Genomic DNA, 22,781 nt, shown 5'->3' with positions numbered 1-22,781 from the left:
CCTAGCATTCCATTAAACTTGTGTACATTTCCTTTAACAGGATTGATATAATCAAAATCTGCACAGAATTGCTGCAGGAATTATAGAAAGAGCAATTTTTCCCATGTACAACAGCAAAGTTAAAAATATTTCTGCATAAAGCTATTCTTCCTGAATTATCTGGATTTAGTCATAGAATGAAAAGATTTACTGGATTAACATGATAATCATCTGGGCCAGATTGCTCTCTGACTCTTCTGTCATTTGTCATTTAGAGATAATCTACATGCAGGACTATTGGTTTCATCCAATTATTTAGACATCAAATGTCATTGTTCAAGAAAACATTGCAGCAATTGCCTGCAAATGGATAGGTAAAGGAACTTCAGTACTTTAGAAAATTTGGGAAATGAATTTGAGTCATTACAGTTATGAAGAGTCATGAGAAGGCAGATTTTCGAAATTGAGAAGGATTATGGTACCCAAGCAGCATAGAATATTTCCTCTACTCCAGAGGGCAGCATCAGATGACACATTCTTAAAACAAGGAAAAGAATTCAAAGAAGCGATTTCAGGAAAAAACATCTTTACACAAAGATTCATATAGAATGTGAAACCATTTGCCAGAAACCATGATTGTTCTCCTTTTAAAGAGGCCATTTGATGAGTTTATTGAAAAGACATATGCCAAAGCGTATTAGTCAGTATTTCATGGTTTGCTTTTACAGACGCAACACCAAGTTGGAAATGGGCGGGAAGGCTGAAAGATCAGTGGAATTGGTCACATGTGTAGTTCAGTCACTATTTTAAAGTCAGATCTTCTGCCCTTATTGTTACATGTTATGATTTTGTATTACTTGTAATTAAATAGCAAAAAATATAGAAACTTGGGGAGCAGAGAAGTGAGGTTAGTGTTTCTCTGAAATATAGGCTAAGGGGTTGGGAAGGGCAGAACAGTCCTACAGCTACAGTGCCATTTGTGGGAGGGTATGATTCCAGTATGACAAGTTTACATTAGGCATAAATACAGGGAGTTATTATGGGGAAAGATGACACAAAAGTTTTACTAAAGTGTCAGTAAGCTTTTGTAAATTGAAAGTATGCACAAACATAAGGGCCCCAATTCTCCAATGCACACTTTTTTGGCACATCAAGATGGGAGACACACATGTCGACCATTTTGCAGGATTCGCGCATGCATTCCCGATGCATGCATGTTTCCCACAGCTGGAGAGCAGGCACGTTGGAAACCGAAGGGAAGATAGGTAAGCGATTTAAATCTGTTTTTAATGTATTTTATGATTATCGGGCCCGTCATGGAATTCTCCAGACCCCATAGCATTTCCCATCCTGCCAGGAGTATTTCACTCTGTTGGGGTTTAGTAGCTTTCTACTTGCTGAGAGCTAGTGAGATACTCTGCCAGAATGAAGGGAGGTGGGGGCAATTGGTAGCCCCAGGGACATGGGCTGCGGGGGGGGGGGGGTGTTACCCCCTGAGCATCAGCATCCTGGCAATGCCAGCCTGTGCCCCTCACACTGCCCAAGGGGCAAAGTGCCCACGCCCAGGAGGGCACATTGGCACTGCCCACAAGGCATCAGGCAGTGCCAAGAGGCAATCATGGATTGGGAATACCCTGCTGCTTCTCTGTGGATAGAATTGGTCAGAGCTGAAGGGAGGCCAGTGATCAGGGCGGACAGGGAGGGGGAGTGGTCTGCTGGGTGGGGGTTCTGCCTCCCTTGGGGCAGGGAAGTGGGGGGGCTGAGAGATCACGACACGCTGGGATGGGACGGGGACGGGGTGAAGGGGGTGTTTGGGCTGGCCCGGGAATGCTGTGCAGGCTGCGATCGGGCCTGGGAGGGGGATGGGGATGGGGAATAGCACTGTGAGGATCCTGGGCTGGCCAACAAACTACAATCTGACAGCTTGGAGCCACTGCACATATGCAGAAGCCTGAAAATAACAAAGAACAAAGAACAACCCAGCACAGGAAACAGGCCCTTCGGCCCAACGAGCCTGCACCGCCATTTCAACAAAGCATTTTCCTATACCTACCCTGCCCCGTGTGTATGTGAATGGTACCCCTAATGTAGCCAATGTAGAAAATGTCAGACTCTGGTGTGAATAGGTCCCGAGCTTTTAATGATATCCATGATTGTGACCTCTACAGCGAATAGTGTGGGGGAGATTTGAGTCTGACTCCTACTGAAAAAACAATCGTGATTTATATCATTTTTATCACCAATTCAGCACTTAGAACTCTTTTTGGGAGAATTGGGCCCAAGATTTCTAATGTGCAGAAATGCTGAACGAGAATAGGATTAGACTGTGGAGTGGTGTAAAAAATTGGTAAACATGGACATAAAATAAACATTGTTGAAACTATATGGGAAGGAAGAGAGATTTATGGCTTGCTAGAACATGAAGGCAGTTCACAGCATCCACACATGAACTGCCGTGTGATTCTTTCATAGAATCTTTCCCTCTCGCTATTCAAGAAAGAAACAACACAAAGTTGGTCTCCATGACACAGAGGAACCAGTGGCCCCTGCAATGTAAATGCAACATGGAAGAGTTTCTAACACCATTAAGATAGGATTGAAGGAGATGTGCAGATAACAAAATTCTCTAAACAATTAGTCCACAGGAACATCAGAAATGTCAAAGAAATCTGTCCAGAAAAGCAGGGAAGTTTTCCCAATGTTTTGACTGAAATATAAAGTGGAACTGAGCCACGACAGATCAGCCATGATCTTATTGAATGGCGGGGCAGGCTCGAAGGGCCAGATGGCCTACTCCTGCTCCTATTTCTTATGTTCTTATGTTCTTATATCCTTGAAACAACATGTAAAAAAAGTCAGTCTGGTTATTTACCACCTTGTTTGTGGGATCTTTCTGTGTGAAAATTGGGTGCCATGTTTCCTATGTTACAACAGTGGCTAACCTTCAAAATACTTCATTTACTATAAAGCATTTGGAACATCCTGAGGTCATGTATGGCACTATATAAGTACAAGTCTCTCTTTCTTTCCTTGCTCCTGAATGTATTCAGGTGAATCAATTCTGTTGCTAAAGAGGCCAAATTTAATCTACTGTCAACAATTTTTACAAATGGACCAGATTTTGTCATTGCTGCAATTACTTGAATTATCAAGTAATGACGAAACATTAACCTAGAATTAGTCTTCATTTGCCAAAGATTAGATACAAAATAACTACAAAAAGGTCACAAATCATACAGTTATAATATCCTAGTCTGGTGCAAAATTTCACACCTCTGGTGCAAGAATAGACAATGACTGAATTTTTTTTTGTTGGGCTTGAAACTTAATATCTGGGCAATGCACTGCAAACATTTCAGGAGATATCAATGTATCAATAATCCTGATCCTAGTGGGGACTGCAGTACAAAGTGTAGACATTCAAAAGTATCACCCAAGCTGCAGATGGCCTAGATCAATCCCAACATAGATCTGTTATGATCTTTCTAAACAGTGATAAAAATGTACAGCAATTATTGAAACCACCTTGCACTTCCCATTAACATTTAGGACAAGAAACATGACAATACAATGAGATACACATTTCTATATCTCAGGTTGCTGATCATAATTTTCAGCAACATAATTAATTACAAAACAATGTTAGTTTATTTATTTGTATTGTTAAGGGAAAGCTAGAGGATCACCATACAGAAACGAAAGGCCCTTCAAAAAAAGAGCAGAGAGGAAAAACTTACCACAGCCTTGACGAAGTGGAAAGAAGGAAAAATTCTGCATTAAAAAAAACTATGTATACTACAGCCAAGGTCAACCAAACAATTAAGCAATATTGCACCCAATTTAGAGAGAACAAGCATTAGAAGTATTTCTACAACACTTGCAAAGGTCATACATTACATAGTCCATAAAACTAAACATGACTGAATTCGATAGAAAGGCCATGAGAAACTTGGCAACTGCACTGGAGAAAAATGCAATGAGTTAACTACAGGTACTTATTGCAGAATGTTATGAATATTCAATGATATACACTGTAACACCCAATTACATTAAAGAGCTGCGTCTAGTGGGGCTTGAACTTGAACTGCCTGTTATCAAATTTTCTTATATCCTTGGTCCTCCAAATAACTCACAGTGAGTTAACACTATTTTCCCTGTACACTGGGTACAAACACAACTACTTTTAGAAGGAATTGCATGCAGGAGGTCACAATTTTCAACTTGAAGATCATAATCTCCAACCATATCAGTGTCTGAACTGTACCAAGAATATATGAAGAAACCAACATACAAATTAGTAACTTCAACTCCACATTCCTACCTACCCCCCATACCCTTTCACCTCTGCTTTCAAATTATTCAAAGACTCTGCTTCCACTGTCTTTTAAGGAAGAGAGCTCCAGAGACTCATGGCCCGCAGAGAAAACATTTTTCCTCATTTTCTGTCTTAAATGAGTGACCCCTTGTTTTTAAACAGTGACGGCTAGTTCTACATTCACTGAAAAGTGAAATATCCTCTCCACCCTACCCCTTGGGATCTTAAGGAGTTGATCCAGTTACCTCTTACTCTTCTAAATTCTAATGGACTTGTACATGGCATTGGTGAGACCACACCTCAGTCCCTTCTTTTCTCACAAGACAAACCACCCATTCCCAGTCTAGTCTAGTAAACCTTCTCTGACCTGCTTCAAATACATTTATATAGATTCTTAAATAAGGAGAGCAATACCGTACACAGTATTCCAGATGTGGTCTCACCAATGTCCTGTACAACTGAAGCATAACCTTTCCAACTTTTGAAATCAATTTCCCTTACAATAAATGGTAACATTCTATTAGCTTCTCTAATTGCTGCATACTAGCCTTTCGTGATTCATGCACAAAGACACCCAGATCCCTCTGGACCTCTGCAATCTCTTACCATTTAGATAATAAGCTTCCTTTTTATCCTTCCTGCCAAAATTGACATTTCCCCATTTGCCAGATTTTTGCCCACTCATTTAACCTATATATGTTCCTTTGTACTCAGAGTGATAGTGAAGGCCTGATTATTTTAACTGATGATTTACACTCTGGATAGTTACGCATTCTGAATAGTTTCATTTCCCCAGCTGCGACTAATGCTACAAATAAATTTCCCTCCATTATCTCAGCTTTGATTAGGAGCTGATTATTTTTACAGCAATCTCAGGAAAAAGCAAAATAAATATTTTGCAAATCCCATAGGATATGGGGAAGCACATATAGATTTTGGAAAAGTAAATATGGAAAAACAACTGTAAGGAAAGACAGTTATATTACAATGACTGTAGCTTATGTTGTGGTCACAGTTTATGTTTTTAGTGTGAATGGATACTTCAAGTATACAACCTGTAACTAAAAATCTCTCATTTGATCAGCATGCCATCAACAGCTTTGCCTGTAGTTAAGGCTGTTTTACACTCAAGTGCAGCTTGGTTATCCAAGGATATAACTGTACAACAATGAAAAGCTGACACAGACAATATTATTTTCCTCAAGAGAAATATGGGAAGATGTAATTTAGAACTTGAATGCAGAAACATGCTCAACTTATGTTTTTTTTTAATTGAAAAAGAACATAAGCTAATCTGAAAATTTATATCTTTTACTTGAAAACTAACAATGTATAGGTGTAACTTTAATTGGGTGCACCTCAAAAAGGAAAAGTTAATTTAATGAAATATTTGAAGGGCTTGGTAGACCAGCAGCTCTTGTCCTGCCCATCATTTTCATATGTTCTTGTCTTTATATTTGATGGTGTTAACACACCTGAGAGATCAGGGTGGCTGAGCTTAATCATTGGTAATAGCTCAGGAAATAAATACCTCTTTCCAATTCATCATTTTGTAAATATTCCACTTCAATTTGGAGGATTATTAATTATTCAAATGAATGCTTCCATTTCAATGATAATGTTCTTCGTTAGCAACGTCTTTTTCACTAACACAGGTTTTTAGTTCAGCTTCAGACCATGGGGAAGAAACTTGTTCACTTAACTTCGGTTGTATCAGAGGGGTGGAAGTATCGCGGGGGCCGGGGGGTGGCGAGCAACGTCAGGATGGGGGGTGGAGGGGGCGAACGGCATCAGGATGGGGAGGGGGTTGTGCCGAGCCGTATCGGGGGGTGGGGGGGGGGTGAGCATATCCACGAGGTGCTATAAGCCAAGTCGAAGATACAAGTAGACTGTTTGGAGAGAGGGAGTAGGCTATCTACAGTGTGTAGGTGAAGTGTATTGGGAGGGGAAGGGTCATTAACTGTGTTGAGGGTGGGGATGTGTCGGGGAGGGGATGGTGAGCAGAGTCCGGTTTGTAGTTGTGCTGGAGCGTTTTGACACTCCACCTGCTGGACTTACAGCTGAGCTCTGCTTCCAAGCAAGTTCAAGTCTCTTGGGAACAGCTGAGTAAATCAGTGTAAATATTAAGCAAACACAACCTAAATTAGTGTGTTTACAGCACAGGGGTGGGGTCTCATCAGCGACAGCTCCCATGTTACCATTTCTGAAGTATCGGAAGTTCTTCACCGTAAATTTGTCCTTTCATGGAACGAGGACTATGCTGGAAGGAACAAAATTTGTTGTCCATCCCTAATTACCATTGAAGTTAGGGGCCCCTGGGAACTTCCAACACCATTGTGACCTTCTATATTAGTGAAAATCTCAGTCTGCAATTGGAATCAAGAAATCTGGGCTTTTTTAAAAAAACCTGTGTTTCAAAATGTATTTGAAAATCAACTGTCAAGGTATGCATTAAATACGCTCAGAATATTTATAAAGGGGACTCATGTAAATATGGCACAGATAATCATAAAATGCTGCTACGAATGTAAAATAAGACTAGAAGCATTTGTTGCATTTAAAAAAGCTATTCAAAATTGCGTTTCAGACTGGGCTTGATACAGAGTAATTTCATAATTCTCACGGCAACTCAAAGCACACAAATTAATTAGAGTAATATCCAGAGCAAACTGTTATACTTGTCACATTATAACTTTGCATTTACCTGTCCATAAAAAGCAACTCGGTAATATCTTCCAAACAAACGTTTTTCAGAATGAACAACCTCGGTGATCTTGTGATAGGATCGATGAATGTTGTAGTAGAGGTCTGACAATTTCTGTAATGAATTAAATGGTTACAGAAATATTTTAGCTGGGAGAAAAGTTTGTTATTGATGTAAAATAACAATGCTCTTATTATTGATTTGATCACACTGATAATGCTCAGAACGGTTAACATGTAACAACACAAAAGATATAGTAGAAAGCGGTGAAACTCTTCAGCTGCTTCAACTACTGTTTACTCCGAATAAGATTTCTGTCAATACTAATCAAATGATAGCATATGTAATAATATATACATATTAAAAAATGATATTTTCCTGTTCCATTGTCTCAGCTTACGGGTGTTAATAATACAAACTTCTTTTTCATTCCACCCATATATATGGATACAACACAAACTTCAAGGAATCATACAGCATAGGAGATGGCCATTCTGTCCTTCATGCCTCTGTCAGCTGTTACAGCTGGATGAGGATGAATGAACTGACTCCCCTTTTTAATCAACTCCCTTGATTGGTCGGAACATAGGTTTGTTCAAAATTCTTTCCCTGTGGGTATGTTTTCCCAATTCAAATGTATTTATTTTTACAAGGAGCCAAATTAACCAGGCTTTCTTGAGTCAAAGAAAGAGTGAGTTTATTACTTGCTAAAACTTGAGGAAAAATGCATTTTCCATCTCCTTATTTCAAGTGTCTCTGTTTGAAGTGGGCCTTAACACTTCTCTGGGTACAAAATTCCATGTTCTCAGGACAGGGTCTTACTATAATCCACATAGGAATTTTCCATAACGTGGTCACTTTACAGTATTAGCCATCCTTTGATCAATGTCTTTACATGTATTATTTTGGAGAAAAACACAAGTCTTCCTTAAAATGTTCAATATGCCCACAGGTAGTTGGTGAATGTGTAGCCCAGATTTGACACACAGTACTTCAAAGGTGATCAAATTAGCTTACTTCCCCATAACCTGTGAATGCTTGGTCTCAAATATACATCCAATTTCCTTTTGAGTGTTGCTAGTGAATCTGCTTTCACCACTCTTTTATATGGTATATTCCAGATCAAAGCAACTCATTCATTAAAAAATCTTTTCCTGGTTCTTTTAGTTATCTTAAATATGTGAAATTTGGTTCCTGACCAAACTAAATTTTTTAGATTTTCTTTAAAAATAGTCAAGCGAGGGGTCAGATTTTGCCCGACAATTATTGAGAGCTAAGGAGAGACAGACAAAAACTGCAAAAGAGAAACCAAAAAAGTATGGAAGAGAGAGAGAGAATATATTTCACAAAATGGCAGAGACATATTAACGATCTATGTTGGCTTCTTGAAGGAGTTGATTCAGATTTAATAAGATATTTATTTGATCTACTTTCCTCTTGCAGTTCAACTGAAATACTTCAGACTAAACTCAAACTTGAAAGAATTCCCTCAGGCAAATACTACAAACTTATATTGAAATTTTTAAAATCTCCATCTCCAGCAATATTCACCTTTCATAGGATTACAATAATTCACTGTGGCACAATGGTTAGCATTGCTGCCACACAGCACCAGAGACCCAGGTTCAATTCCCTTGGGTGACTGCCTGTATGGAGTTTGCATGTTTGCCTCATGTCTGAGTGGGATTTCTCCAGTTTCCTCCCACATTCTAAAGATGTGCAGGTTAGATTGATTGGCCATGTTAAATGTATTTGTGTCAGGGGGATTAGGACGGTAAATACATGGGTTTACAGGGATAGAGCCTGAGTGGGATTGTTGTTGATGCAGGCCTGATGGGCCGAATGGCCTCCTTTTGCACTGGAGGGATTCTATGATTCAGTGACTCTGATGAGACAAAACTATATGCAATTATGGATGAAAATGTTTCATTTTATGAAAACACATGTTATAAAAACAGATTAGCAAAGACCACAATATACCTTGAAATCTCTCTTCTTCTCATAAACTAAAATAACAGGCTTGTAGACATTTGCAATAAGTTCGTGTCGTTCAGATTTCCACAGGTAATCAACACATGCTTCCAGCTGCTCTACAAGAGTATCCTATTCACAAACAGGAAACAATAAAGACTTAAAAATCATTACCTTGATATTTACAATAACACAGTAGGACCAATCATCATAACATTAAGCAAAAAATATATTAAGATAATGATTGGATTGAATGGTACTTAGCTCATGGACAGAAAGACAAACAGGCAATAGTTATTTTCAATTATGTTGTGAGAGTTATGAAGGTCATATTGACCAATGAGCATTTATCAAAGCTGTTGGAGAGTACGCCTAATGCCTAAAGACGATGGGCTGTACTAGCTCTGGTTTCTAATGGTCCTTTTACATTATTGCAGTGCCAATCGTTCACTATGTCTGTATCTAATAAAGCCTAGCCACCACAAAAAATAAACTTATCAGTTTTCAATATGAGTACCCAATCTTTTGCTTGATTTATAGATCTTGTGATGATACTGTGCCTTTAGAAATGTATTTTAATCATGTGTCACTGCAGGGTATTTCTGCAATCTTTAGCAATCTGTCAGCACCGCGTTGTCTGTAGTCAGTGTCCTTTACTGCTGCTGAGGCAGTATAATTGATATTATGTTGACATTAATGTTCCATTCTAAAAAGAACCTTTTTATTCCAACTCTTTGACCGCCAGTTTTCAATCCATGCTAACACACTTCCTCCAATTCCATGGGCTTTTACTTCATATACCAGCCTCCTGTGCAGCACCTTGTCAAATGCCTTTTGGAAATCCAAATACACTACATCTACAGGATCCCCTTTGATTATTAACTCGAGCATCTTACCAATAATAGATGTTAAACTGACTAGTCCATCATTCTCTGCCTTCTGCCTTTTTCCGTTTTTGAACAGTAGCCGAACAAGAACAAAGGTCACATTGGCCATATTCAAATCTCCTGGTATCCTCCTGGATTTTAGCCAGCTCCAAAAAAATTTCAACGTATTGGTCCACTATCTCTGCGGCCACTTCCATTAAAATCCTATCATGCAATTCATCAAGTCCTGGTGACTTGTCTGCCTTTAGTCCCTTGAATTTTTCTAATACTCTATCCTTTGTGATTGGGATTTTTGTAAATTCTACCATGTTATTTGAAATCAGCCCATTTCATAACTTAGGGATATTTGCAATGTTTGCCATGGTGAAGATTGACGCAAAAAATTTATTCAACATATCCGCCATTTCTTTGTTTGCGGTCATCATTCACCCATTTTGTTCAGTAGAGGACACACATTTACCTTAGTTTCCCACTTGTTATTTATATATCCATTGAAACTGTTTATTTTTATGCTACATACAAGTTTTCTCTCAAAATTCATTTTCTCTCTTATGAGCTTTTTAGTCTTTTGCTGCTGGATCCTAAAAAACTTCAGTCCTCTGATCTACAACTATCCCTTGCCAATTTGCATATTCTACTTTTCAATTTAACAGTGTCCTACATTAACCATGCATTTTGCCTCTTTTCTATGGAATTAGTTTCACATCAAAAAGAAACAAACTCTAATTGGCAACCATTGAAACCCAAGGCAAGCATTTTGTTAAGCGACTACTTATTAACTCAAATAATTCTATACATTCGGGTGGCAAATGATCCCAACCTCAGTATATGGAGTGTCCTGCATTCCACTGTCTTCCTTCATTGCACCCTCTTCTTTCACATTGGGAGTAATAGTGTGAAAAGCTGACCAGCCCATTGCAAACAAACCTGAGAGAGAAGATGATGTTAAACTCAATTGCACACAATCTCATCTTGATCAACATGTTGACAAGCAGAAGAATTTCAACTGAAGACAATGCTGCAAAGGAATATTTTACTTTATACTTTGTTTTGATCAGTAATATTTAACATATAATCTTTCACTAATTAACAAAACTCAACTACTCATTCTTTTAATCTCTAGTATTATTGTACTAACTTTGTAAAAGAAACCGCTTATAATGAATGACCATTACTTTATTCCCATTAAATATTAAAATATCTGTGAATGAGAGTTATAGTCCAAAAAATTCAAAGGTGGCACAAACTTGTGTAGAATTGATAAATAGCACATGCAAAAAATGTGACAGTTTCAGCTTCAGACATGGGATATGATTTGACAACAGGGCATCTGGCTATTATCAACTATAACATGTTCAGTACTTGTACCAGGAATAGAAGCTTTATTCTCCATCTGAATACTCAAAAAAACCCCACATTTCTTCGATGGCCTGTTTTTTTTTTGGAAGATCAGCTCCTCAGATTTGGTGCTTTACTGTGAGACAAAATGCATCATTGCACAATGAAAAATTACTATCACCTAAAGGAATTCTGCAGCTGACAATTATTACAAACGGTAGAAGTTCATCATTAGCAAAGCAGATGACGCTGCACAAGACACCTATAGAAAAGCAAATGACAGTGGATGCTGAAAATCCTCAGCTAGTCTAAGAGCAACTGTGGAGAGGAAAACCAAGTTACCTTTACAAATCTGGAAGGATGTCCTGCTATTGTGAATGGAGATTTCAATGGCTTACTGGCATTGCCATGCCCTACAGGGAGGGGATTTGAAAATTCCAGCCCTCAGCTCCATTTCTTCCCTCCCAGATGCTGCCAGATTTGCAAAGTGTTTCCAGCATTTTTAATCTTTATTACTTCATGTGACACCTATTACAATATCTGCCTAGAATGTTTCCATTGTCAATATTGGGGCATAGAATTATGTGTCTCCCTGCCAGTGAATCTTCTGAACCCGACCTGGCAGCTAACTGACACTGAAGCAGACTATTGACAATTTTGGTGTTGTATTTGGGACCAAGATGAGCCACCAGCCCAACAATACAGAGTTCATCATAGAATCCTTACAATGCAGAAGAAGGTCATTTGGCCCATCAGGTCTTCACTGACATTCTGATAGGATCTGGGTAAGATGCTCTCTCCCCATAAGTCCATGTATTTACCCCACTAATCCCCTAACCTACATATCTTGGGAAACCAAGGGGCAATTTAGCATACTCAATCAACCTAACCTGCACATCTTTGGACAGTGGCACAAAATCCACATGGGATATTGGGAGAACTTGCAAACTCCATAAAGGCAGTCACCAAAGGCCGGAATTGAGCCTGAGTTCCTGGAGCTGAAAGGCAGTCATGCTAACCTCTACTACACCACTATGCTCATTTAATTCTGTCCACCTGAGCAAAGCCAATTTTAACTACTCCACAGTGGCTGGCCATGCCTTCAGTTACTTAGGTTCTGAGTTCTGAGAATTTTCTCCCAATGCCTCTCTTCTCGACTTCAAGATGCTCCTTAAAACCTACTCTTTGACCAAGCATTTGACCAACTACCCAAATCTCACCTTCTGTGGCTGATTGACAATATTGCTCCTGTGAAGCACTTTGGGGTTTTCCATTTTGAAGAAGTTATACAAATACAAAGTTATTGTTGTTAACCATACTGCAGAGGTTAGATTAGGAAATACAGAAACATTCAAACATTTAAACCACAGAAGGAGGCCATTCAGTCCATTGTGTCGGTGTTGGTTAAGAAAATTAATGAGCCTAATACCACTTTTCAATTCTTAGTCCAAAGCCCTCTAGATTGCGGCACTTCAAGTCCATATCGATGGTTTTTTAAAATGTGATAAGGATTTCTGCTTGCATCACGCTTACGGGTAGGCATTCCTCAATACTCTTTGATTCTTTTGCTTATTACGTCTCTGAGTTATTGACATCTTCGCTAAAGGAAATTGGTCTTTCACATCCACATGGTCGGGGCCTCCCATAACTTTTTACACTTCAACTTAATCTCCTTTGAGGTGGGAAAGGAAATCCAGGAATCATGATGTTACAGTGGTTAGCACTGATGCTTCACAGCGCCAGGCACCCAGGCTCAATTCCCTGTTTGGGTCACTGTGCAGAATCTGCACATTCTTCCCAGGTCTGTGCGAGTTTCCTTCAGGTGCTCTGGTTTCTTCCCACAGTCCAAAAGATATGTGGTTAGGTGCATTGGCCATGCTAAATTATCCTTCAGGGTACCCAAACAGGCACCGGAGTGTGGCGACTAGGGGATTTTCACCATAAACCTACTTGTGACACCAATGAATAAACTTTAAACTTTTAAACTTAAAAAAATGTATCGACTCATTTTACACACAAACCGCAGCAATTGGTGAGAGAACAAGCAATCTTCTAAGCAAAAGAGCATCACTGACCCAGTAAAAGAAGGGCGGGGGGAGGGGCACGAGTGGATAAATATAAAGATAAACTAAAACATTACTGTTTGTGTTGTGGCACAGTGGTTAGCACTGCTGCTTCACAGCGCCAGGGACCTGGGTTCAATTCTGGCCTCCAGTCACTGTCTGTGTGGAGTTTGCACACTCTCCCTGTATCTGTGTGGATTTCCTCTGGGTGCTCTGCTTTCCTCCCACACTCCAAAATATGTGGGTTAAGTTGATTGGCAATGCTAAGTTGCTCTTTATTATCAGGAGGATTAGCAGGGTGAATACGTGGTGTTACAGGGATACGGCCTGGGTGTGATTGTTGTCGGCGCAGGCTCAATAGACCAAATGGCCTCCGTTTGCACTGCAGGATTCTAGAGTTCTATGTTAAGAATAATCATTTTTGGTGCTCATGATCCTAACAGCACTAACAAACCTAGGCTCAAAAGAACCTTGCATCATTTTTAAATTGGCAAATAAAAGTCAGTAAATCACTAAATTGATTTAAATTTTTAGGTAACTAACGTTTTTTTTGTTCATTATGTCAGGCAGTAATATTGCACTGCATTGTACATTTAACTTAGGGGTGAAAGGGGTGGTGCTTCCATATCCACCTCCACTTTTTTGTAAATGCTAACCAAAAGGAAAATGACTATGTAATGTTTGCATATGAAAGAATTTAAAAAAAAATCATTCATATTAACAAAGCACACTGTGCGTCAGAAAAGCAAACCAGTTTACATGAAAGTTTAGTGCAGTCTTGCTAAAGCTGTAAATTATAAATTAGTACTTGGATCTGTTTAAACATATTAGCAAGAAGTAATCATCAAAGACAGTAAAAGCACTACAGTGTTAATGAAAAATGCATGGAGTTGCCCTTACACACATCACAAAGCACTGTTAGATCACTCACTTTGTCCTTCATTTGATGTTAGTAATTGTTTACTGTCAGGGTTATGTGATTCTTCAGAGAAGCTGGTTGATAAACGAGTCACTTCTGTTTTCCAATAACCTACAGCAAGGCAGTATTATAATATGATACTACTGTTAAAAGGAGCAGATGATTTTACAGTTGATAAATATATTAACTAAATCCTACAGCTATGACAGTAGAAACCAACACAAAGGGTGGGATTTACTGACTGCTCTCGCTCCAAAACCGGAAAATCCCATCTGAGGTCCACCCCTTGCCTGCTATCATTCCCGTGGCGTACGGAATGGAAGAATTCGCCCCACAAATTGTACTTCATTAATAGCACCATTATGTGGACAGCTGCCACTTCATAAGATCTATCGAGTAAGGAATTCAACCCCAGTTTACTCGGCCGTTGGAGGACTTGTGGCTCAGCTAGTAGTATTTCTGTTCTGAGTCAGAAGGCCCCATATTCAAGAGCCCTTCCAGTTTACAATGTGGCCAATCAGATTGCTAATCAGCCTGTGAGTCCTTCCAGCACTCCACCCTTTTGGGGTAAAAAGCAAGAGGAAAGTTTCCCAAATATCAGACTAGGATCTCCTGAACCTGATCTGCACCTAGAATTCAGTGACCACCACATTGGATTACTGATCTGTAATCATCCCAGTTACCCACCTGTAAATAGGACAGACCTAATCAGAATATTGAAACCAAAAAACAGAAAGTGCTGGAAAATCTCAGCAGGTCTGGCAGCATCTATAAGGAAAGAAAAGAGCTGACATTTTGAGTTCAGATGAGTCTGTCAGAGCTCAATCTGGATGACCCTTTGTCGAAGGCTCATTTGGACTCGAAACATCAGGTTTTTTTCTCTCCTTACAGATGCTGCCAGATCTGCTGAGATTTTCCAGCATTTTCTCTTCTGATATCAATTCTGAAGTCATTTTATTTAATTGGGGACAATTACAGCCTCTTGGCTGCAATCCAACTGCTGAATCATTTCCCAAATGTTTGACTCAGGCCAGGATTTTCCAACCCTTCTTGCTGACAAGACCATGTCCGCCTCCACCACCCCCCACTCCAACCACCACCACAGCAAGCTCCCTGGCATATAACCAGCAAACAATGCAAATGATCATGGACTTTGGTGGGACTGGAAAATTCCACCTGCTGCTCAGATTTTCCAGCACTTTCTCTTTTTTGGTTTCAGATTCCAGCATCTGCAGTAATTTGCTTTTACTCAGAACTGATGCCTAGACTGAATACATAAAATGCAGTAGGAAAACAGATAAGCATTATTTTGATATTCGGCTATACTTACAATGCTATAAGATATATGCTACCTTTTTATTCATTTCCTGAATCTTTTGAATTCATCTGAAGTCTTCCATATTTATAATGTTGATCTTTTATTTAACAGCCTGCCAATTTTCAGAAGTAACAAACTAGCAATCACAAAGGGTGGGATTTTCACAGGCAGAGAGGACTCTTTGTTCAATATTGTGATTAGGTCTGTCCTACTTGCAGGTGGGTAACTGGGGATGATTACAGATCAGTGTTGAGCCACCTCCACTACCAAAAGACCCGCCTCTGGGGGCCAAATATTTCTGACCTCTGTTTACACAGCTGGTTTTGAAGAGTGCATTTTTTTTTACTTGGGGAGTTTTATGGGCTACTCCTGATTATTATAATAGGACTTGAGAGTTCTGCTCGCAAAATAGATAATGGAGGAAGGAAGGAGCAATAATGCTCTGGGAACACGGGTTCAAATCTTGTCACGGCAGATGGTGGAATTTGAATTCAATTTTTTAAAAATCTGGAATTAAGAGTCTACTCGTGACCATTAAATCATTGTCGACTGTCAGAAAAACCCATCTGGTTCACTAATGTCCTTTAAGGAAGGAAATCAACTGTCCCTACTTGGCCTGGCCTACATGTGACTCCAAAGCTACAGCAATGTGGTCAACTCTCAACTGCCCTCGGGCAACTAGGGATGGGCAATAAATGCCAGCCAGCAACGCCCATGTCCCACGAATGGATAAAAAAAAGGGTAGGGGAGGGGTGGTGGCTTAAATTGATCTTAAGTTTTACATTTTTATCGATTGTGAGGCTTCACTGATATAGCTCAAAATTGGCCACTGATTCCATTGAAAGAACCAGGCAACATTTTTTGAGAATGGAGGCAGGCATTTTAATTTGCCTATTCCGGATTCAACCTACTTCCACCCCCACCACAGCTCTGCTACTGCAGGCCAAATAAGGCTATGGTTGCCAGAAAATCCCATCTCCCAGTAGCCTGGCAATAGAGGCAGGCAAATTTGTGACAGAGATTCCGCACCAAGATGAAAATCTAGGCCAAGTTGTTCTGTGCAGAGTTCTGTTAGACATGTCACTTTTTATCCAGCAACATTTCATCACTTCTCCATGGCCTCTAGCAAGAAGGATGCCTGATTTTCTGGATTTCCTCAGCGTCAGAGCAGATACTGCTGCCAGCAATGTACTACAACAGGAAGAGCTTCCACACATGGATGTGTAACTTGTGCATAGCTATAGGCAGAGGGTTATGCAATTCAACACCTGGTTTCCTGGTAGCAGTGATAAGACATTCAGCTTGTGCCAAACTTCAATTCCCCTGACTCATCTAACCAGGGCATTAGGGAACAGGCTGGTTGCTTGGGGCTGAGATATATTCCTTTAATTGCCTGGTTCAGGAACTCAGGCACCGATACAAATGAGAACAACAATCACAGCCATTGTCTGGACACCACTGGAGGTATCCTTCAATACATCTTCAAGCGAGTCTCAGAATTTATTATCATGTATTACACACTACACAAGTTTGCTATGCAAAAAGGAGAAGCTTTGAGGCTGTCTGAGGATGAAATACTGGAAGAGGAATAGGAAGGACATGACCAGGAAATGGAAGATCAAGAGGGAGAGCCAATGTTCAACTGAAGAGTTTCTTTCTTGCCCCAATTCAAAAACAGTCCTTCACTACCATTTCACTCCATCCTGACAACCATTATCTGGATTACTTCGAGTGTTGTGTTTGCACTACTTGGACTCAGAGAACCAACTGAAATCCCCAAAAATTTATAATGTCAATATTCTTCATCACTCTTCCTTTGACAATTACTTATATTGCACATTAAGAACTAAAAAAAAGTTTTTGTGCAAAGCCACTGTGCCAAGTTGTAGCTTATTTGCTTATTTTGGTATTTCACCAAAATGGGTTCCCAATGGCTACAACAAGGGAAATGGATTACTGCATATCATCATGGAAGGCAGTTGGAAGGGTGACCTTGAAGAGTTCTGGCCATTGGAGATCTGGCTGCTAACTGCTGGGACTTGGTTTATGCCAGGGCTATCTGGCACCAATAAGGGCACTGAATGAATGGCTGCCAGGGGAGTAGGCATGCTGTTGTCCTAAGAGAGGACAGTAGATATCTTACACACCTGGAGCTAATACCACTACTGTGTGGCAATGCCTCAGCACTCTCACTGCACTATGTGAGAATAGAGTGCAAGAGTGATGCAATGCTCTCAAGGACCAAATTGAAGCTCTCCAGCATGCTTTGAAAGCCAGGGGAGAATCAAGATGGCCACAACCTGTGTTCCCATTGAAGTTATCAGAGGTGTTAGCACAGCCTCCATGCCTGTGGACCCAACTGCAGTGTTCATACATCTGACCCCTTGCCATATAATTGTTTGCAGACTTTTGGTGTCATGCACAAATGAAAAGAACAGTCAAAGTTCTCCAAGCTCTCTGGCAGTGTGCAAAGGATGCTAGTGAGAATGCCTGTTCACTTTTGTGTTCCTGGTGGATGGTCATTAATATTGCTCTGTAAGCTGGGTTCTCAAATTCTGTATCAACGTCCCCTGCAGCAAGGGGAGGGTCTGAGCTCACCCTCCAGTGAGATGATTCTTTGGCTATTCTATTCTCCTGGCCTTTCTCTTGTGCACTTTACAGGGCGAAACTACCAATGCAGATCCCAAATCTGGTCCTCAAGATTGCATGCAATGCAAGTCTCCAAGCTGGTAGATGAAAGTTAAGATGAAACAATGCTTCATTTTCTGGATATCTGTCCAAAATCTGAGAGTAATAGCTGTTACTACTTTACAGGAGTTATTCTTAAGATGGTCATCTTGAATTTGTGACTTTTATTTTCTTTTAGTTGTCTTCAACTCATTAGTAACTTATCCCTCAATGAAAATTCAGAATTTGCTGTTCTGGCATTTCCCTCAATGCTGCTTGTCTCATATTAAGGGTGGAATTTTCTAGCGCTTCCTGCCAGCAGGATTTTCCCGTCCCACCAAAGTCAATGGACGTTTGAATGGCTTGCTGCATTTTCCAACCAGACAGGACCATGAAATTCCACCCAAGAGTGGAACAGAAGCCCAGGTGACTTGCCTATCAATGGATTCTTCCTTCCTTGTTGCTGGGAACTGCTCACCTTCAACTCAGCAAATATCAACAAGCTACAGTGTTAAGATAGAAAGTCACCTTCTTGGCAATAACTAACACTGTTTCTGAACAGTTGTACTTCACCTTTTCTTTAAGTTACAACATCATGGGTGAAATTTTGCCTGGATATGTTCAGATACCAAACAGCCCCTTAGATACTCAAGATGGAGGCTTGAGCTGAAATACTTGTTTAGTCCAGGTTTAGTACAAAAAAATTATCGTGGCTAAGGACTGAAGCCTGTGGTAGGGGCACTCACCTATAGAATCATTTAGCAACTAACTGTCACTTAAATTGTGTGGCAGATCTCATCAAAATATCTGCATAGTACTTAAGTGGCTAGCATTTGGACTAAAACCCCTTATAAAAGCGATCACGTAATGGACAGTGTATTGCAGAAGAATTTGAGCACTAAAGGTATTTTAACTTTTCATTTGCTGCTGGAGGTTTGACAAGGATTTCTGAGAGACATTGGAAGACTTTTTTGGATGCTGTCAAGAATTCACCAAAATGATATCAATGTTTATTCTGAAAATTATCTGAAGGCTTTCTCTAAAAAGAATAATTGCTATGTTAAGCACTGGGTCATGTATGTCTTGCTAGGGATCCCCCTTGGTCTGCAAGAGGAATGGGAGAAGGACATGAGACCAGCACTACCAGCTGTAGGGATTAGAGACAGGAAGGTAAGATGTACACCTTCCTCTGGACATCAGAATTTCCAAAGTCTTAACTAAGAACCCGTGTGGCATTTTGGGGGTCCCAGAGCCATCCTGAAATATGTTGTTGTGCATCAGTCAGCACACTCCATCTGTTCCATGGAAATGGGTGAATGGTGTGATCACAGACTGCTTCAAGAAAATTGCATCTAATCAGGACTTAAATACAAAACCTATAGGTGTGTCTGTTTTAGCACCTTCAGACAAGTTCAAATGATGGTCATTCAGCAACGAGGACTAAAATTGCACGTTAAGTCCAGACTTTCAACATGTGTCATATTTACACAGACCCCATTTAATGACTGTTTTTAACCCATTCACCAAAATAACAGCTCTACTATTTTGATTGTTACACACTTATTGGTTTAAATGTTTAGACTTCATTTTCTTAATTTACAAACTTACCTCTTCTTTTCAGGTACTCTGATATAAGGGCAGCTATATGGATATAACACATTGCAGCCTGTAATATCAGAAACATCAATGTAAATGTTAATTTTAAAAAGAAACAGTTTATTACAACACACAGGCTGCAACAATTCAAGGCAGCAGCTCACCAGCTCAAGGTGACTTAGGGATGAGCTATAGATGCTGCTCTTTCCAGTATTCTTCACAACCCATGAATAAAATATGAACAAAAACCTTTACAGATTATGGGCATTGTCCTTGCTCTCTGAGGCCACTGGAGCTGATTTTCATTACCTATTTGACAGAAGCCAAGCAGCTAAATAGCCTCTGGATGTTTTCCCTTCTTCAATCCCCCAACTTCCCACAGATTTATAACTTTATTTTAAAATTCTAATGTTAACTTCCTTGAATAGGTGAGCAAGATGCCAGCCAGAAGGTTATGAGATCCATGTTTTAAGTATGCAGATTGGGTACCAATTATGTCATTGGGATTGAAAATGTAACCTGAGACCTGAGCAGGGAATCCTGGCCAATTTTTAAGTAGATCCATGGTGAGAAGTAGCTTGAAAAAGATCTTTGTAAATTTTTGGTTTTCTGCAAGGCCACAAGGAACATGATTGTTCTTCTGGGTCCCACAAGGAAACCTTGGGCCTCTGTTTCCCTGGGTTTCCATACCTCTCCCCTAACTGCAAGGCTCTGCCAAACTCCTTGCTAATCACTTACTTGGCTTTTGTTCCAGCAGGGAAGTGTCAAGCAAAATTCCACTCCCGTTGAGTGGCCAGCTGGCTTGCTTTCTGGATGTGGAAGGGAGCCTTCCAGGGCCCACTGTAGGTAAGACCTGGGATTTAAAACTTCCAAGGCATCATTGAGAGGAAGGCCAGACAACTTCCTGCCCACCTCAACCCCTGTCCAAGGCCTCATTCTGAGGAGAGTCAGACAGCTTCCGGTCCACCCCAACCCTTGTTCACAAGATTCTTGTTAGAAGCAACAGGCCAGTTAATATCATACTATCTTTTTGTCAGGGAATGGATCACAAATAAAATGTGACCGAATAGCACAAAGCAAATTATTATATTAATAAATCTGAAGAACATTTTAAAATTGAAGCTATGCCGTCTTACTTGAAGTTCTGAATATTACAACATGTCACATCTTACTGGGGTAGAAGATGGAATGCACTGTACCTGTTTAAAACAAGTGTTACGCACACTGATTTAACATTGGACACTTGTATCCAATCTGCACAGGAATTGACCATGTTGCTAAATCTGAGTTTTCTTTTAAGTTTCACATGTTTTAATGCCCGAAACAGATTTCGGGGCCATTGAATCACAGAATCCTACAGAGCAGAAGGAATCCATTCAGCCCATCGAGTCTGCACTGACCACAGTCCCACCCAGGCCCTATTCCTGTAACCCCATATATTTAACCTGTTAATCCTCTGACACTAGGGGCAATTTAGCATAGTCAGTCAATCTAACTGCATATCTTTGGACTGTGGGAGGAAACTGGAGCACCTGGAGGAAACCCATACAGATGCAGGGAGAACGTGCATACTCTACACAGACAGTAACCTGAGGCTGGAATTGAACCCAGGTCCCTGGCACTGTGAGACAGCAGTGCTAACCACTATGCTACTATTCCTGCTATTAATGAATAGCTCAATGCCTGCTGAAAGACCCCTTGTGAAACTACTCGGTGACGATTAGGGTTGGCATCTGCTCAGCAAGATGCAGCAGCCCCAGGACCGCCAACAACCAGTCCTGGCAGTTTGTCTCGAGTATATTGATGACCAATTTCTATGGGTATTCAGGCTTCATGGTTTATGTACACAAATCTCGGCCCAACCTACTTCAATTCAGGAAATACGCATGATTATTGCCATGACTTGTTAATTCATTCCCATCCTGGTTGCTATGACAAAAGAGTGCTAAATTTTTGAAGGTAAGAAAAAGGAAATTACATCCATTTATTGCTGCAAGCTTTAAAAAATAAAAACACCGACAATGATTTTTGAAATGGCAGTAAAAAGCATTATTGTGATCGGGTATAAATTCAGCCCTGCAGTTATCAAACAATCCTACAGGTCAAGCAATTGAGGAAACAGAAATATGGCCAATGTCATGCTTAGCAAATTGGCAACACAATAGTCATTCAGAGTGATGTTTCAAATATAACATCTCTGGTGGGAAACACCTGATCAAACATTTGAACGTAATAATAAATACTTCTTTGTTTCTTTTTCAAATATAAATAAGAACATAAGAACATAAGAAATAGGAGCAGGAGTAGGCCATCTAGCCCTTCGAGCCTGCCCCGCCATTCAATAAGATCATGGCTGATCTGTTGTGGCTCAGTTCCACTTTCCCGCCCTCTCCCCATAACCCTTAATCCCCTCTCTTATCAAGAACCCATCAACCCGCTTCTTAAAAATATTTAGCGAGGCAGCCTCCACCACTTCAACGGGCAGAGAATTCCAGAGATTCACCACCCTTTGAGTGAAGAAGTTCCTCCTCAACTCCGTTCTAAACCGCCCCCCCTTTATCTTGAGGCTGTGCCCCCTAGTCCTAGTGTCTTTTTTGAGCGGGAAGAGTCTCTCCACCTCTATCCTATCCATCCCATTCATCATCTTATACGTCTCAATGAGATCTCCCCTCATTCTTCTAAACTCTAACGAGTACAAGCCTAGTTTATTCAGCCTCTCCTCATAGCTCAATCCCCTCAACTCCGGTATCAGCCTAGTAAACCTCCTCTGCACTCCCTCCAGGGCCAAAATATCCTTGCGCAGGTGCGGCGCCCAAAACTGCACACAGTACTCCAGCTGCGGCCTCACCAATGCCCTATACAGCTGCAGCAAGACCTCCCTACTTTTATATTCAATATACATTTCTTCATTTTCTCCTTTCCAAAGTCTTGATTGGAGAGCTTAAAGGGGTGTTCATTTCTTTTTGGCAGAAATAGGAATAATTGCCTCTATAAATAAATAATGTAAATTACCTCTGATTAAAT

General features: G+C 40.3%; 1 protein-coding gene across 7 annotated transcripts in view; it reads right to left on the bottom strand.

The window, feature by feature from the left end:
- The window catches only part of dock10 (dedicator of cytokinesis 10), a 326,378-nt gene that overhangs the window by 33,831 nt on the left and 269,766 nt on the right, over positions 1–22,781 (bottom strand). For all 7 annotated transcript variants that reach the window (XM_080185521.1, XM_080185517.1, XM_080185519.1 and 4 more), the window contains 5 exons: positions 19,770–19,827; positions 14,189–14,287; positions 10,677–10,783; positions 8,979–9,101; positions 6,999–7,112 (listed from right to left, as the gene is read on the bottom strand). In XM_080185521.1, the coding sequence (XP_080041647.1) occupies positions 6,999–7,112; positions 8,979–9,101; positions 10,677–10,783; positions 14,189–14,287; positions 19,770–19,827 (501 nt within the window). The remainder of the gene's footprint in view (positions 1–6,998; positions 7,113–8,978; positions 9,102–10,676; positions 10,784–14,188; positions 14,288–19,769; positions 19,828–22,781) is intronic.

This window comes from Carcharhinus amblyrhynchos, chromosome 3 (assembly GCF_965287045.1).
Source record: "Carcharhinus amblyrhynchos chromosome 3, sCarAmb.v2.hapA, whole genome shotgun sequence".
Taxonomy (NCBI): Eukaryota; Metazoa; Chordata; class Chondrichthyes; order Carcharhiniformes; family Carcharhinidae; genus Carcharhinus; species Carcharhinus amblyrhynchos.
This window is presented reverse-complemented; position numbering and strand designations above follow the sequence as displayed.